General features: G+C 50.1%; 1 protein-coding gene across 3 annotated transcripts in view; it reads right to left on the reverse strand.

The window, feature by feature from the left end:
- Positions 1–5,172: 5,172 nt before the first annotated feature.
- Positions 5,173–14,543, reverse strand: part of OSBPL10 (oxysterol binding protein like 10) — a 317,366-nt gene continuing 307,995 nt past the window's right edge. For all 3 annotated transcript variants that reach the window (XM_043885775.1, XM_043885773.1, XM_043885776.1), the window contains 4 exons: positions 14,247–14,433; positions 12,102–12,284; positions 8,711–8,864; positions 5,173–6,496 (listed from right to left, as the gene is read on the reverse strand). In XM_043885775.1, coding sequence (XP_043741710.1) covers positions 6,452–6,496; positions 8,711–8,864; positions 12,102–12,284; positions 14,247–14,433 — 569 coding nt within the window. In that variant the 3' untranslated portion in view covers positions 5,173–6,451. The remainder of the gene's footprint in view (positions 6,497–8,710; positions 8,865–12,101; positions 12,285–14,246; positions 14,434–14,543) is intronic.

Here is a 14,543-nt window from a genome sequence, read left to right on the forward strand (position 1 = left end):
AAAAAATTAGAGTGTTTTAACAGGAAGAAAGAATCAATCATGGAGAGGTCAACTGAAGTTATTAGGTCAGTTCAGTTCAGTTCAGTTCAGTCGCTCAGACGTGTCCGACTCTGCGACCCCATGAATCGCAGCACGCCAGGCCTCCCTGTCCATCACCAACTCCTGGAGTTTACTCAAACTCAGGTCCATGGAGTCGGTGATGCCATCCAACCATCTCACCCTCTGTCATCCCCTTCTGCCCTCAATCCCTCCCAGCATCAGGGTCTTTTCCAATGAGTCAACTTTTCGCATCAGGTGGCCAAAGTACTGGAGTTTCAGCTTCAGCATCAGTCCTTCCAATGAGCACCCAGGACTGATCTTTAGAATGGACTGGTTGGATCTCCTTGCAGTCCAAGTGACTCTCAGGAGTCTTCTCTAACATCACAGTTAAAAAGCATCAATTCTTCGGCACTCAGCTTTCTTTATAGTCTAACTCTCACATCCATACATGACTACTGGAAAAACCATAGCCTTGACTAGACGGACCTTTGTTGACAAAGTAATGTCTCTGCTTTTTAATATGCTATCTAGGTTGGTAATAATTTTGCTTCCAAGGAGTAAGCATCTTTTAATTTCATGGCTGCAATCACCATCTGCAGTGATTTTTGGAGCCCCCAAAAATAAAGTCAGCCACTGTTTCTCCATCTATTTCCCATAAAGTGATGGGAGCAGATGCCATGATCTTAGTTTTCTGAATGTTGAGCTTTAAGCCAACTTTTTCACTCTCCTCTTTCACTTTCATCAAGAGGCTCTTTAGTTCTTCACTTTCTGCCATAAGGGTGGTATCATCTGCATATCTGAGGTTATTGATATTTCTCCCAGTAATCTTGATTCCAGCTTGTGCTTCCTCCAGTCCAGCGTTTCTCATGATGTACTCCACATGCAAGTTAAATAAGCAGGGTGACTATATACAGCCTTGATGTACTCCTTTCCCAATCTGGAACCAGTCTGTTCTTCCATGTCCAGTTCTAACTGTTGCTTCCTGACCTGCATACAAGTTTCTCAAGAGGCAGGTCAGGTGGTCTGGTATTCCCATCTCCTTCAGAATTTTCCACAGTTTATTGTGATCCACATAGTCAAAGGATTTGGCATAGTCAATAAAGCAGAAATAGATATTTTTCTGGAACTCTCTTGCTTTTTTGATGATCCAGCAGATGTTGGCAATTTGATCTCTGGTTCCTCTGCCTTTTCTAAAACCAGCTTAAACATCTGGAAGTTCATGGTTCACGTATTGCTGAAGCCTGGCTTGGAGAATTTTGAGCATTACTTTTAACTAGCATGTGAGATGAGTGCAATTGTGTGGTAGTTTGAGCAGCATTCTTTGGCATTGCCTTTCTTTGGGATTGGAATGAAAACTGACCTTTTCCAGTCCTGTGACCACTGCTGAATTTTCCAGATTTGCTGGCATATTGAGTGCAGCACTTTCATAGCATCGTCTTTTAGGATTTGAAACAGCTCAATTGGAATTCCATCACCTCCACTAGCTTTGTTCATAGAGATGCTTCCTAAGGCCCACCTGACTTCACATTCCAGGATGTCTGGCTCTAGGTGAGTGTGAGTGATCACACCATCATGATTATCTGGGTCCTGAAGATCTTTTTTGTACAGTTTGTCTGTGTATTCTTGCCACCTCTTCTTAGTATCTTCTGCTTCAGTTAGGTCCCTACCATTTCTGTCCTTCATTGAGCCCATCGTTGCATGAAATGTTCCCTTGGTATCTCTAGTTTTCTTGAAGAGATCTCTAGTCTTTGCCATTCTATTATTTTCCTCTATTTCTTTGCATTGATCACTGAGGAAGGTTTTCTTATCTCTCCTTGCTATTCTTTGGAACTCTGCATTCGAATGGGTATATCTTTCCTTTTCTCCTTTGCTTTTTGCTTTTCTTCTTTTCACAGTTATTTGTAAGGCCTCCTCAGACAGCCATTTTGCTTTTTCATATTTCTTTTTCTTGGGGATGATCTTAATTCCTGTCTCCTGTACAATGTCACAAACCTCCATCCATAGTTCATCAAGGACTCTATCAGATCTAGTCCCTTCAAATCTATTTCTCACTTCCACCGTATAGTCATAAGGGTTTGATTTAGGTCATACCTGAATGGTCCAGTGGTTTTCCCCACTTTCAATTTAAGTCTGAATTTGGCAATAAGGGGTTCATGATCTGAGTCACAGTCAGCTCCCAGTCTTGTTTCAGCTGAGTGTATAGAGCTGCTCCATCTTTGGCTGCAACTGGCTATCTGCGTATGCCCAGAAGTGGGATTGCTGGGTCATACGGCAGTTCTATTTCCAGTTTTTTAAGAGATCTCCACACTGTCCTCCATAGTGGCTGTACTAGTTTGCATTCCCACCAACAGTGTAAGAGGGTTCCCTTTTCTCCATGTGCACCCCTATGTTCATCGCAGCACTGTTTATAATAGCCAGGACATGGAAGCAACCTAGATGTCCATCAGCAGACAAATGGATAAGGAAGCTGTGGTACATATACACCATGGAATCTTACTCAGCCATTAAAAAGAATTCATTTGAATCAGTTCTAATGAGATGGATGAAACTGGAGCCCATTATACAGAGTGAAGTAAGCCAGAAAGATAAAGACCAATACAGTATACTAATGCATGTATATGGAATTTAGAAAGATGGTAACAATAATGATGCAAAACAGAAAGACAAAGATGTACAGAACAGACTTTTGAACTCTGTGGGAGAAAGCGAGGGTGGGATATTTCGAGAGAACAGCATCGAAACATGTATATTATCAAGGGTGAAACAGATCACCAGCCCAGGTTGGATGCATGAGACAAGTGCTCGGGGCTGGTGCACTGGGAAGGCCCAGAGGGATGGGATGGGGAGGGAGGCGGGAGGGGGGATCGGGATGGGGAACACATGTAAATCCATGGTTGATTCATGTCAATGTATGGCAAAAACCACTACAATACTGTAAAGTAATTAGCCTCCAACTAATAAAAATAAATGGAAAAAAAAATTAAAGTACGTCTAAAAAAAAAAAAAAAAAGACTGGTGGGAAAAATATCAACAACCTCAGATATGTAGATGACACCACCCTTATGTCAGAAAGAGAAAAGGAACTCTTTAGAACTCTTGATGAAAGTGAAAGAGGAGAGCGAAAATGTTGGCTTAAAACTCAACATTCAGAAAAGTAAGATCATGGCATCTAGTCCCATCACTTCATGGGAAATAGATAGGGAAACAATGGAAACAGTGACAGACTTTATTTTCTTGGGCTTCAAAATCACTGCAGACGGTGACTGCAGCCATTACATTAAAAGATGCTTACTCCTTGGAAGAAAAGCTATGACAAACCTAGACAGTATATTAAAAAGCAGAGACATTACTCTGCCAACAAAGGTCCCTCTAGTCAAGTAGTCATGTCCTAGATGTGAGAGTTGGATTATAAAGAAAGCTGAGTGCCAAAGAACTGATGATGCTTTTGAACTGTGGTGTTGGAGAAGACTTTTGAGAGTCCCTTGGACTGCAAGGAGATCAAACCAGTCCATCCTAAAGGAAATCAGTCCTGAATGTTCATTGGAAGAACTGATGTTGAAGCTGAAGCTCCAATACTTTGGCTACCTGATGCAAAGAGCTGACTCATTGGAAAAGACCCTGATGCTGGGGAAGATTGAAGACAGCGGCAGAAGGGGATGACAGAGGGTGAGATGGTTGATGGCATCACTGACCTGATGGGCATTAGTTTGAGCAAGCTCCAGGAGTTGATGATGGACAGGGAAGCCTGACTTGCTGCAGTCCATGGAGTCGGAAAGCGTCGGACATGACTGAGCAACTGAACTGAAACAAAATAGAGAAAGTCTCACTTCCAGATTTCAAAACTGGTACTGGCATAAAATCAGACCTATGCCAATGGAACAGACTAGGGAGTCCAGGAATAAACCCTTCACAGATCATCAAATTTTCGATAAGACAACCATTCAATGGGGAAAAGAGTGTTTCCAACAAATGGTCCCAGGAAAACAGGATATCAATATGCAGAGTCATAAAATTGGACACTTACCTAACACCATATACAAAAGTTCACTTGAACTGGATCAAAAATGTAAAACCTAAGAGCTAAAACTATGAAACTCTTAGAAGACAACATAAGGGGAAATTAGATTTGGCAATAATTTCTTGGATTTGATATCCAAAGCACAAGATGAGCCACACGGAGCCCAGGAAAAAACTGGACTTCATGAAAGTTAAATACTCGTGTGCATCAAAGGACAGTTATCAACAGAGTGAAAAGTCACCCCACAGAATGGGAGGAAACATTTGCAAATCATGCACATTAACAATATAGAAAAGAACGCAATTAGAAACTGCGCAAAGGACTTTAACAGACGTTTCTCCAGAAGATACACAAATGGTCAAGAAATAGATGGGAAAGACGGTCAACATCACTAAAAATCATTAGGGAAATGCAAGTCAAACCCACAATGAGATAACTCTTCACACCCATTAGGATGATTGTTGTAAAAACAATGCAATTCTGCAGAGGCACAAAGGTGGCTTTCAAGGTGTGGACAAACAGGTCTCTTTCCCCAGGCGGTGGGTACATGGGTGTTTATAAATATTCCTGAAACTGTAATATGCTTTTTGTAATTCTTTATATGATGTTTCACAATATTTTAAAAGGCAAAATGAACCACCCCCCATGACCAAAAAAAAAAGAAAAGTGATGGATCTCCATTTTTTACCTCCCAGATAGTTTATGCCCTGGTGTAAGACGGGAAAACCTAAAAACACACGGTGATTACTTTGCAGTCTCCTCACTATAGATTTCCCTCTCAAAATATATCTATTCTGCTTTCCCTCTCAGAAATAAAATGATTCCACTTTCTCCTTCTAGATGTCTTAAGACAATGAACCAGAACAGGCTTACCTTATCATTTTGCCTGGTAAGTCACTTCTCAAAACAAGACCATTCCCTGATATAAGTTAAATTTTCTTATGAACTTATCAGAAAATATCCATATATGATGTTTAATGTGTTTAAAACACTGTTTTGATGGAAATATAATGGCTGTTCACATCAAATGAACACTAATCAATAAAAGATGAGTTCATGCAGAGCCACCAATTCCAACAGAACTTTGGAATCCCTGAAAATCAAGCACAGACACGCAGATAAGTAGAGTATTTAATCGAAATATATTTGTCTAATGTCTACAAAGTGTGAACAATTGGTCTTAAGAAAGCAGACGAAAGGCACAGAATTCGTATTACTACAGAGAAGCATTCATGCTACTGGATTGTATAAATATTCTCAGAGTGGCACAGTAAAAAATAAATTAAGCATTGAGCAAAGATCAAATACTTCATTTTCTCCTTGCTTTATATTCTGGTCATGTCTTGACCTCATTTGTAAAGGCTGAAGACTGGAACTGAACTGAAACCATGGAACACTTAGGCAGGCTGTATGGATGTTTTAATCACAGTGGTTTCCTTGCAGAGTTTGGGTCAAACAAGAGAGGGAGATGTGCTTAAAAAAAAAAAAAATTCACTGGGTATTCTTTTCTCTTTCCCCAAACGAAATACAAGGCTGTGGTAGTGCATGTTTGTATGTGCATGCGTATATCTCACTTCTAAAGCCCTTTTTCCAAAGATAAAAGTAGTGAAGTCTCCACAGGACTTGTTTTCTACCATGAAAGCAGCAGCTTCTGAAAACTATGCCTAGCACTTTGAGCATAAGAAATCATCAGAAAGCTTCTGGGGCAAGGACGTGGGAGGACCATCCCAAGGCAGGCCTGGCTGTGGGCTCTCCCAGGGGGCGCTCCATCCGGGAAGGCTCCAGCCTACACCTTTAACAGCTTCCTACCAACTCCCCATCCCGCAGGAGATGCAGATGATCTGTCTTGAGCATGGACAAACAAACAACGAAGTTGGGGGCAGAGTGGGAATCACAGCCATGATGTGAAGTGGCAGCCACCTTCCACCAGACGGATGGCAGTCCGGCCACGCCCGTTCACCTTCGTCTGGACAGGACTTGTCGACTGGAGAATACTTTGTAAGTGCAAAACATTTTTTGGCAAAAGTGAAAACTAGAAAACTTGAAACCTCATTGATTAAAAGGAGCTCATAATCACCCACATCGCTGTTGGTAAGTGCGGTGCTTCCGTGTGTAGTGATACCCAGCAGACAGAGCGCATGCGTGTGAACAGACGGTGTGCGGGGAGCTCTGCACACAGACACATGTGCACACGCAAGCCCACATGGCTCTTGAATAAGCTCGATCCCACGGCAGAGTCTGGGGGCGCATCGTTCACAACAGAATCTCTCTCTCAGGTACCGCGTCTTGAGTGTTCTCGGGTGGTCTCAGGGAAGACCCGCAGAACCTTGATACCGTACCACTTTAATTCCTACAAAATCAGGGCTATTTCTGAAAGCTCTGCCTCTCCAACCATCAGTGTGCCTTCCACAGGGGGTTGAAGTACACCCAGCCGTCACCCTGCAAGAGACAGGAGGACTCGTCAATACGTGGGGACTGTCGGCGAGGCGAGGGCAGAAGCAAAGGGGTCCTCCCCGCCCAGCCCTGAGGACCCTGCAGAGCAGCGCTGGCTCCCACCAGCCTGCGCCCCGGCCTCGCTCCCCACGGCGCACAGCCCAGCCCGGCTGCTGGTCTCACCAACCCTCCTGGCGCCCCCGGGTCCTTCGCATCTGCCACTTCAGGAGGAAACCCCACGAAATGACCAAAACAACACAGAGGCGGCGGACGGCCTGTCTGGCTTCCATCAAGGAAGATTAATTGGCCCCAAAAGAAAAAGCACCTTGAAACGGCAGGACAGGAGGGAAAAAAAGGACGGTATTTGGATGAACGGACAAGAAAGAGAAAACACAAGGGCCTGAGCAGGAGGAGCCTGCCCAGGGCAATGACTTTACAGCTGGCTAAAGGCCACAGCAGGTGGCAGCCCCGGGAGACGACACCAGTCACACACGGCACCAGTGAGGAAAAGCCGAGGCTCCCAGTGGCGTGGGGCCCGGCGCCCGCCTAGAGGAGCCTACTGCTCGGCAACCAGGCTGGGGTGGTCTGTATCCTTCAGGTGTCCTCAAACCTCCGTTAGAAACTGACTGGCTTTTAGTACGCCCTCTAGGGGGAAAAGAATGGGGCTTGCTGTCATTTTACTTCTTCACGTGCAGCGTTCCACAGAAGCCAAGCCACACAGCTGTCTCTGGGAGACGATATCTAGCTCACAGTCGGATCCTGGGGGATCCCGTAATAGTTACTTTGATGTGTCGATGTGACCAGCCCCGAGTTAAGTTTTGTTTCTGAGTCTGAGGGTAAGGGTGTTTCTGGAGGAGGGTGGCATGGGTGGGGTGCGGTAGATACCCTGCCCCCGTGCGGGGGAGGGGATAACCCCATCTCCCCCCGCCGGAGTGGAACCGAAGGTGGAGGAGGTAAGGATCGGCCTTGTCTGTCCTGCCTCACTCATCTGGACTTCTGCCCTTGAGCAGAGGTTCACACCATCAACTCACCGGGTCTCAGGCTTTGGAGTGAATAAACCACTGGCTTTCCCGCAGTTCCAGCTTGCAACCCACAGATCTCGTAGCTTTGCAGCCTCCACCATCTCATCATAAATCTACATGAACTCCTATCTCCTGTTGGTTCTGTGCTGTTTCCCTGGAGAACCCTAATATAGAGTCACCTGCCCTGGGCAAGCCCTCCAGACAAGGACCCGCTCAGTGTCCCCAGGCAGGCTTCCTGTCTCAGGCAGCGGCCAACCGTGACGCCAACGCTCAGCCCACAGCCCTGGCTGCAGCCTCTGGGGGGTGGTCCCAGCCCACCTGATGGTCACCCTCTCTCCCTGCAGCCTTCCGGCTACTCGGGGTCATGCTTCCACGGAGCGCAAGTCAGACCCCGCCAGCACCCAGACAGGGACAGTCCAGACAGACTGCCACTGGCCCTCAGCATTTAAACCTTTCAAGATTCCTCAACACCAGCTGAGTATCTGATCTCCCACAGAAATGCTGATTTCTGGCTTCTCGTGAAGAACTGGGTCATCGGCCTGTGATGGCCTGGAGGTGAGTAGCATCCACCCCTTCAGGTACAGACTGGGGTCTGTCTGGTCCCCACCGGCCTGTTTCTCATTGATTGTCTCAGACTCCTGACCCCCTGCCTGAAAAACTGTGGCTCCTGCACTTTTGTTGTTTCCAATTATGTTCTCAGGATGCTGCCCAGCTGCGCCACAAAGATTGGGCACGCGGCGCTTTGACCAGCAGGTGGGCAGGGTGCTGGGTCGGAGAAGTGGTTTCCCCAGGATTCATGGTGACCTGGGACAACCCTCCCCCACCCCCCACCAGTCTCTCCCTCCAAGTCCATTCCACTGGCCCCACAGGAGGCAAAGCTCTAAAGAGGTGCTTGTCATAGGAAGGTCCCAACCTTCCCAGGTGAGGAGGTGGGTTGGGCCAGCCTTTCCCACTAATTTGCTATAGAAGGCAGAGCAGCAGGTCTACGATCTCTGTTAAGCCGACGCGTCCCGAGCCGCGGCCCCCAAGTGCACCTCCCCACCGGCAGGGGCGCTCCTCCACGGGAAACGTGAGGGCAGCCGGCACTCAGGGCCCTGGGGCCGCGGCCGCGGTGCCCGGTCCTCCCCCGCCCTCCCTGCCCGGCCCGCGGCCGTGACGGACAGCCCGCCCACCCCGCCCCGGACGCCGGCCGGGTCACCTCCTGGATGAAGTACTTGGGCCGCCAGGGCGCGCGGAGGTTCTCCCGCTTCCGCTCCTCCGCCCGCTGCTTCTCCTCCAGCCGCCGCTTCTGCTCGGTGGCCGCCTCCATGTCCCCTAGGCGCAGGCACTGGGTCACCTCCCGCCAGAGGTTCCTGGGGGAACACGGGGGGCACAGTTAGCAGTCAGGCAGGGCCAGCGGCCGAGGCTGCGGTCCCGGCGAGGAAGGCCCGGAGCCCCATCTGCACCCAACTCTGAATCCCCTCTGCCCTCCCGGGCTCTGAGAGCCCAGGGACCAGTCTAGGGGTGACGGGAGGAATCCCGCTGCTCCCTGCAGACAGAATCCACGCAGACCCTGCCACGCGGTGGGCACCTCGTTTATAGGCAGTTTACATTAACTCATCATCACAACACCCCAGTGACACAGACGTGATGTTAGGACCCCATCCTAAAGCAGAGAAAACAAGACCCCCACCAAGCGCAGCCAGCTGCCCGAGGTCAGCAAGTTGATGGATGTAAACAGTGGCTGCTCCCGCAGGGGAACCCCATACTAGGAGTTACAGACACTGGAGGATCCACCACCTTCCGGTGTCTACACGCAGACTCATTCATTCATTCGTTTACTGGAGAAGCCATCGGCTTCCCTCCTCAGGAAACACCTCCCCCCAGTCCCACCCTGTGCTGGAGCTGAGTTGGGGGGGGGGGGAACCCGCATTTAGGTGAAGGGGACACTTCTTCACTTTCTCATATCAGGACCCGCCCAGATCTGCACAAAAGAAACGGCAGGCTTCTCCGCGGCGAGCACGCCCTCCCTGGCCTGGGGGACACGGATACCTCTGCAGCAGGCTGAGCACAGGAGCCCTGTTAGCTCCTAGGCCAGGGAGTCAGCGGTGGAGCGGCCGAGCCGGCCAAGGCGGCAGCCCTCCTGGGGAATCCAAGTCCAGACGGGAGCTGGGCTCAGGCTGCAGAGGCCAGACTGCCCGCCCCGCTCACTGCCCCACCGCACAAAGCGCTGGGGACAGTGGCATCCCGGCTCCCAGCGCACACAGGAGAAAGCTCTGGAGCGGGGCAGGAAGCCAGGTCCAAGCGGGCTCCCAGCCCTCGCTCTTTCTACCGCACCCTGAGAGCTTAGAGGGGAAGAGGTGGACTCAAAGAGGAAAGGGGGCTGGGAAACAGACAGGGCGGGCTGGTCGCTGCCTCACACTGGCTTTTCCATTGCCCCCACCTTCAACACACATCTCGTGCAGACGGAACGACCGGGTGCCGGGACATCCAGGGTGGGGGTGCTCCCAGGACAGGACTTCCCCTGACAAGTCCCATCATAGGATAGCGGCCTCAAAACTAGAGGGCAGAGAGCCCCCGCGGCTGGTGAGCAAGGAGCCAGCCCACTTCAAGGCCTCAGCCCCTTCATTCACAGGCTCCACCTGGAGCCCCTTGGAGGGGCAAGCCAGGGCTCGCCGGGGAAGGCACTGAATTTCAGGCCAAAACGCAGGGCAGAAAAGCCTCCAGGGCTGGGAGGGTAGGAGCAGGTCAGCGTGAAAAGCAAAAAGGAAGCCCAGGGGAGCCCTTACGGAGAGCAGGGAGGTCCTGGAGGCCTGGCCGCGGAGCACGCAGGCCAGGCTCGGGGCATCGTGAGCACGCTGACGGGGGTGGCTGATGAAAAGCAGCTTCTCTTCCCACAACGGGGTAGGGGTTCCCTGCCGAGGCCACCAGGCGGGCCTTCCTTGGCCTCCGCAGGTGGGGCCTGGCTGGCCTGCGTGTAAGCGGGCTCAGGTGCTCCGAACGGCAGGCACCGCACCTCTGGGCCATTCCCACCACGGGAAACAAGGTGGGCGGCTGGGTTTGCCGACGGCCCAGCTCCAGGTGGCAGGGAGTCCACGTGTGTGAGACAAGAAGCGTCAACCCCCGCCCCTCTCCCGTTCCACACTCCATCCCCTATCCGCTCTGCTCCAGGCAGGGGCCTGAGCTCCTGGCTCCAAGAGGCTTCCTAAGGACCAGCTAAGGCATGGACATCCTCGGAAGCTCAGCCCACGGGAATCACAGTTTGGTGATCCACAGCCACGCCAGAAACAACTGGGGCTGTGACAGGGGGCCGCAGGGCTCCTGACTGGGGGGAGGCGTCATCAGAGGCCACGTGGGCAGGGGTCACATCCCATCACGGCTCACTGGGCTGGGTTTATGCCCTCCCAACACGGGGAAGGCTACACTCTCATCAACGGGCACCAGTGGACGACTCCTAGCTCAAAGCCAGATTTCCAGGACACCGCAGCCCTCTTTCTAGCAAACTCGGTGACAACGTATGATTTACACATACTGGTATCCCTGGCTTCATTTCCACATAATAAACACTTTTCCAATTTGGTGGCAAACTCTTCTGGTCATGGCAAACCCTTTCATGGGATCATCTGTGATTTCATGTTAATCCCACGTCATCTTTCTATAGAGCAGCATGCTTTTCAATAAGAGCAGGAGCCAGCAAACGTTCTCCTGTGAGGGCCAGAGAGCCAACATTTTAGGCTTTGCAGGCCATGTGGTCTTGGTCACTACTATTTCACTAGTATTGTCGCAAGACGGTGGCCACAAACAAGATGCAAACAGGTGAACACGGCGGTGTTCCCGCAAAATTTTACAGAAATTGTTTACAAGGTGCGATCTGGCCTGTGGGGCAAACTTGGCTGAACTCCTGGATTAAAAATTTTTAATTGCACATTTCCAGAAGATTCTGCTTCTATACCTGCATAAACATCACGTTAAGTGACTGCAGAATATTCATGTGACAGAGTGGATTCTCCTTTACTCACTTAACCTGTTTTCTCCAAATCACTGCACTGTTAGATGGTTTCTGTTTGTTGTTTAACGAAAAAAACATACCCAAATTTCATTTTTAAAACCTTTTGTGAATTGAAGGAGTCTCCCTTAGATGAGATTCCCAGAAGCGACTACAAGATAAAGGAGAAGTCATGAATTTAAAGCTACTGGTCCCTGCAGCGAACCTGGCACCTTCCTGGCACAGAGTGTCAGTTTTATCACAGTTTTGCCAGCACAGAATTTTTTTAAATTATGTTGCTAATCTGGTAAGAAGAAAAAGTATCTCATTGCTTAATTGCATGGTTTTTTGATCACGAACATCTCTCTGTACTTAACTTAGTGATTACATAACAGACCAGCAGAGCTGACAACTTCTTGTAAGACAGGCAGTAAAGTCCGGGCGGGCTGTCTTCACATTCTGCCCCATGATCGCAGAACAACTAAACTGAAAGCGACAACCAGTCTATTCGTAAGTGACACCCAGAGGATAGCGTTAAAGGAATCAGAGCATGATTCTGGCCCCGTCCCCTGGGACGTCCTCTCTGCCAGGGTCACGTGCTGGGACAGCAAAGCTTGGCCCCCACCTGGACTCCATGGGGCCCTGCTTCTCCAGGGGGCGGATCTTCTTGGGGTACACGGGCAGTGTGGTCGTGTCGATGACCTTGGTCTCCCCGTTGTTGTAGGTGAACTCCAGGGTCCCGTTCCACTCCCCATGGGCTTTGCACACGATGGTGTTGGTGGGATTGTGCTTCACTTCTGCTGTGACCCTGAGTGAACGAAGAGTGCCGTGAACACACTGTGAGTCTATCAGAGCACAGACTGACTTCTAAAGGTGTGCTCACATGGGCAGATTTTTTTTTTTATGGGGCTGCTCTTTTGCTCAAAGACTAGCTCTTAAAATGTAATCTAACATCCTTGAGCAGATAAGGAAGGCATCAGTGGGCAAACAGGTAGATCTGACTAAAGTCTAAGGATACAGCAATGTTAACTGCTTAGTTTTTGTTAATTGAAGTATACTTAATTTACAATGTTGTGTTAGTTTCAAGAAAATAGTGGTTCATATAGTTACACACACATACATGAACATGTATATATATTTTTCAGATTCTTTTCATTTATAGGTTATAAGAAGACACTGAGTCCCCTGTGCTATACAGTAGGTCCTTGTTGTTTACCTGTTTTATATAAAGTATGTATTTGTTAATCCCAAAGTCCTAATTTATCCCCTCCTCAGTCTTCTCAGTTTGTTTTCAATTAATATTGTTTTATTGATTTTTGACAACAAATTAGGCAGTTTAAAATTATACATGCTTTACTGATCTTTATTGTGAGTTCTTTAGTTGAATCTCATTAATTTCTTAGTTTTAATAAACATGCAAAGGTTTTGCAAAATGTTATTATTGGGGTGGAAATCACCCTTCTTCCTCAAATCGCACCTAACAGTGTACATTCTGGGACCTCTCTGGCAGTCCAGTGGTTAAAATTCCACACTTCCAGGGCAAGGTGGTGGGTTCAACCCTGGTGGAACTATGGTCGTTGGTCAGGGAACTAGATCCTACATGCTGTGGGGTGCGGCCAAAAATTCTGTTTTTTTAGTAATAATAGTAATAGTGCACATTTCAACCACCAGAAGAACGTAAGAGTCTCAGGAGCACTTTTCAATCACTAAACGAGGGCGACTCCCTGCAGCCTGGTTTACAAGGGTCCCGGTGGAGGTGTGCGGCCTCTCGCCTCGCCCACCCAGCCCGGGAATCAAGGGCTCAGCTCTTGGGGAAGGCAGAGCCCACTCCCTCTCCCTAGGAGCCTGCTGCGGGCATAACAACACAGCAGGAATGAGAGGTGGAGGAGCCCAGGTCCTCTTTTCCTAGAGGCCACACTCCGGATGAACATGGAGTTTCTGAACACAGACCTGGAAGCACTCCCCCTGAGCCTGGACACGGCGGGGGCCCAGGGCGCACCCAGGACCCTCTGGCGGATCCTGTGGGAAGGGCGTCTGTGCTGTGCTGGTCACGCTTCAACAACGGGCTCGCCACGGGGGAGACACCCGGTTTGCAGCCCTTCCGTGAATTCCTTCCCTGCCCCAACCTTGGCGGATCTCAAGCCACCAGGCGGGATGAGGGGCCACAGAGCTGGGGAGAGACACACACAGTTGGCTCTTAGGAGCCGCTGTGTCCAGCCTGAAATGGCCAGGAGGGGATCCACTGTCTGGGGGACACTCCAACACCCCTAGGGGAACGCCACCCAGGACAAATTTCCAAGGGAAAGGTAAAAGATGGGGGCTTGCTTATCCGGTGATCTGCTCCAAAGGGGGAGAGTCTTAAAGCCAGAACCATGAAAACGAGGTGACGCTCCACTCCAACAGTGGCCGTCTCCTTCCACATCTTAAGGCATGCTTCCTAGCTTCCCAAAGGACAGAAACAGTCCTGCTCTCAAAGACACGGGACTCAGGGTGTTGCGTGGAGCTCATGGACCAACTGTGTCAGAACAGGTCAGGCGGAGGCCTGGGGAGTGAGAGGTGACAATGACCCCAGAAGCCCTGATCTCCACACCTCGCCGGACTGGGAAGGGGTCAGAGCTCTCCCCCGGAGACCCGTCATCTGAAAAGGACGCGTTAACTGGAGTTTGATCATCAACGCATCTCCCAGCTGGAACCCAGGCTTCGGATGGAGAGAAGGGACCTGGGGCCTCGTGATCAGACGGACCCGGGGCCGGCCCTGGCCGCCGCCTACCTGTGGACCTTGCCCCCGTAGAAAGGCTTCGTGTGGAAGGTGACGGTGGCCGAGTAGCCGGTCTTGGCGCAGGTGATGCTGACTTTGCCTCCGAGCTCCACCCATGGGATGGTGAGGATGGACCGGGCATAGGCGCTGGGCAGGGTGAACACATACTCCTCCCCGTGCTCCAGGAGCCGCAGCACACCTGGGGGCAGACGGCGCGTCAGGCTCGCCACGCCGCACAGAGGGCGGCTGCTGAGACCCAGCGGGGCCCTGCGGGGCTCCGTGGCCCCCGCTCCTCATCGGCAAGACTCC

The sequence above is a fragment of the Cervus elaphus genome, chromosome 24 (genome assembly GCF_910594005.1).
Source record: "Cervus elaphus chromosome 24, mCerEla1.1, whole genome shotgun sequence".
In the NCBI taxonomy this organism is placed as follows: domain Eukaryota; kingdom Metazoa; phylum Chordata; class Mammalia; order Artiodactyla; family Cervidae; genus Cervus; species Cervus elaphus.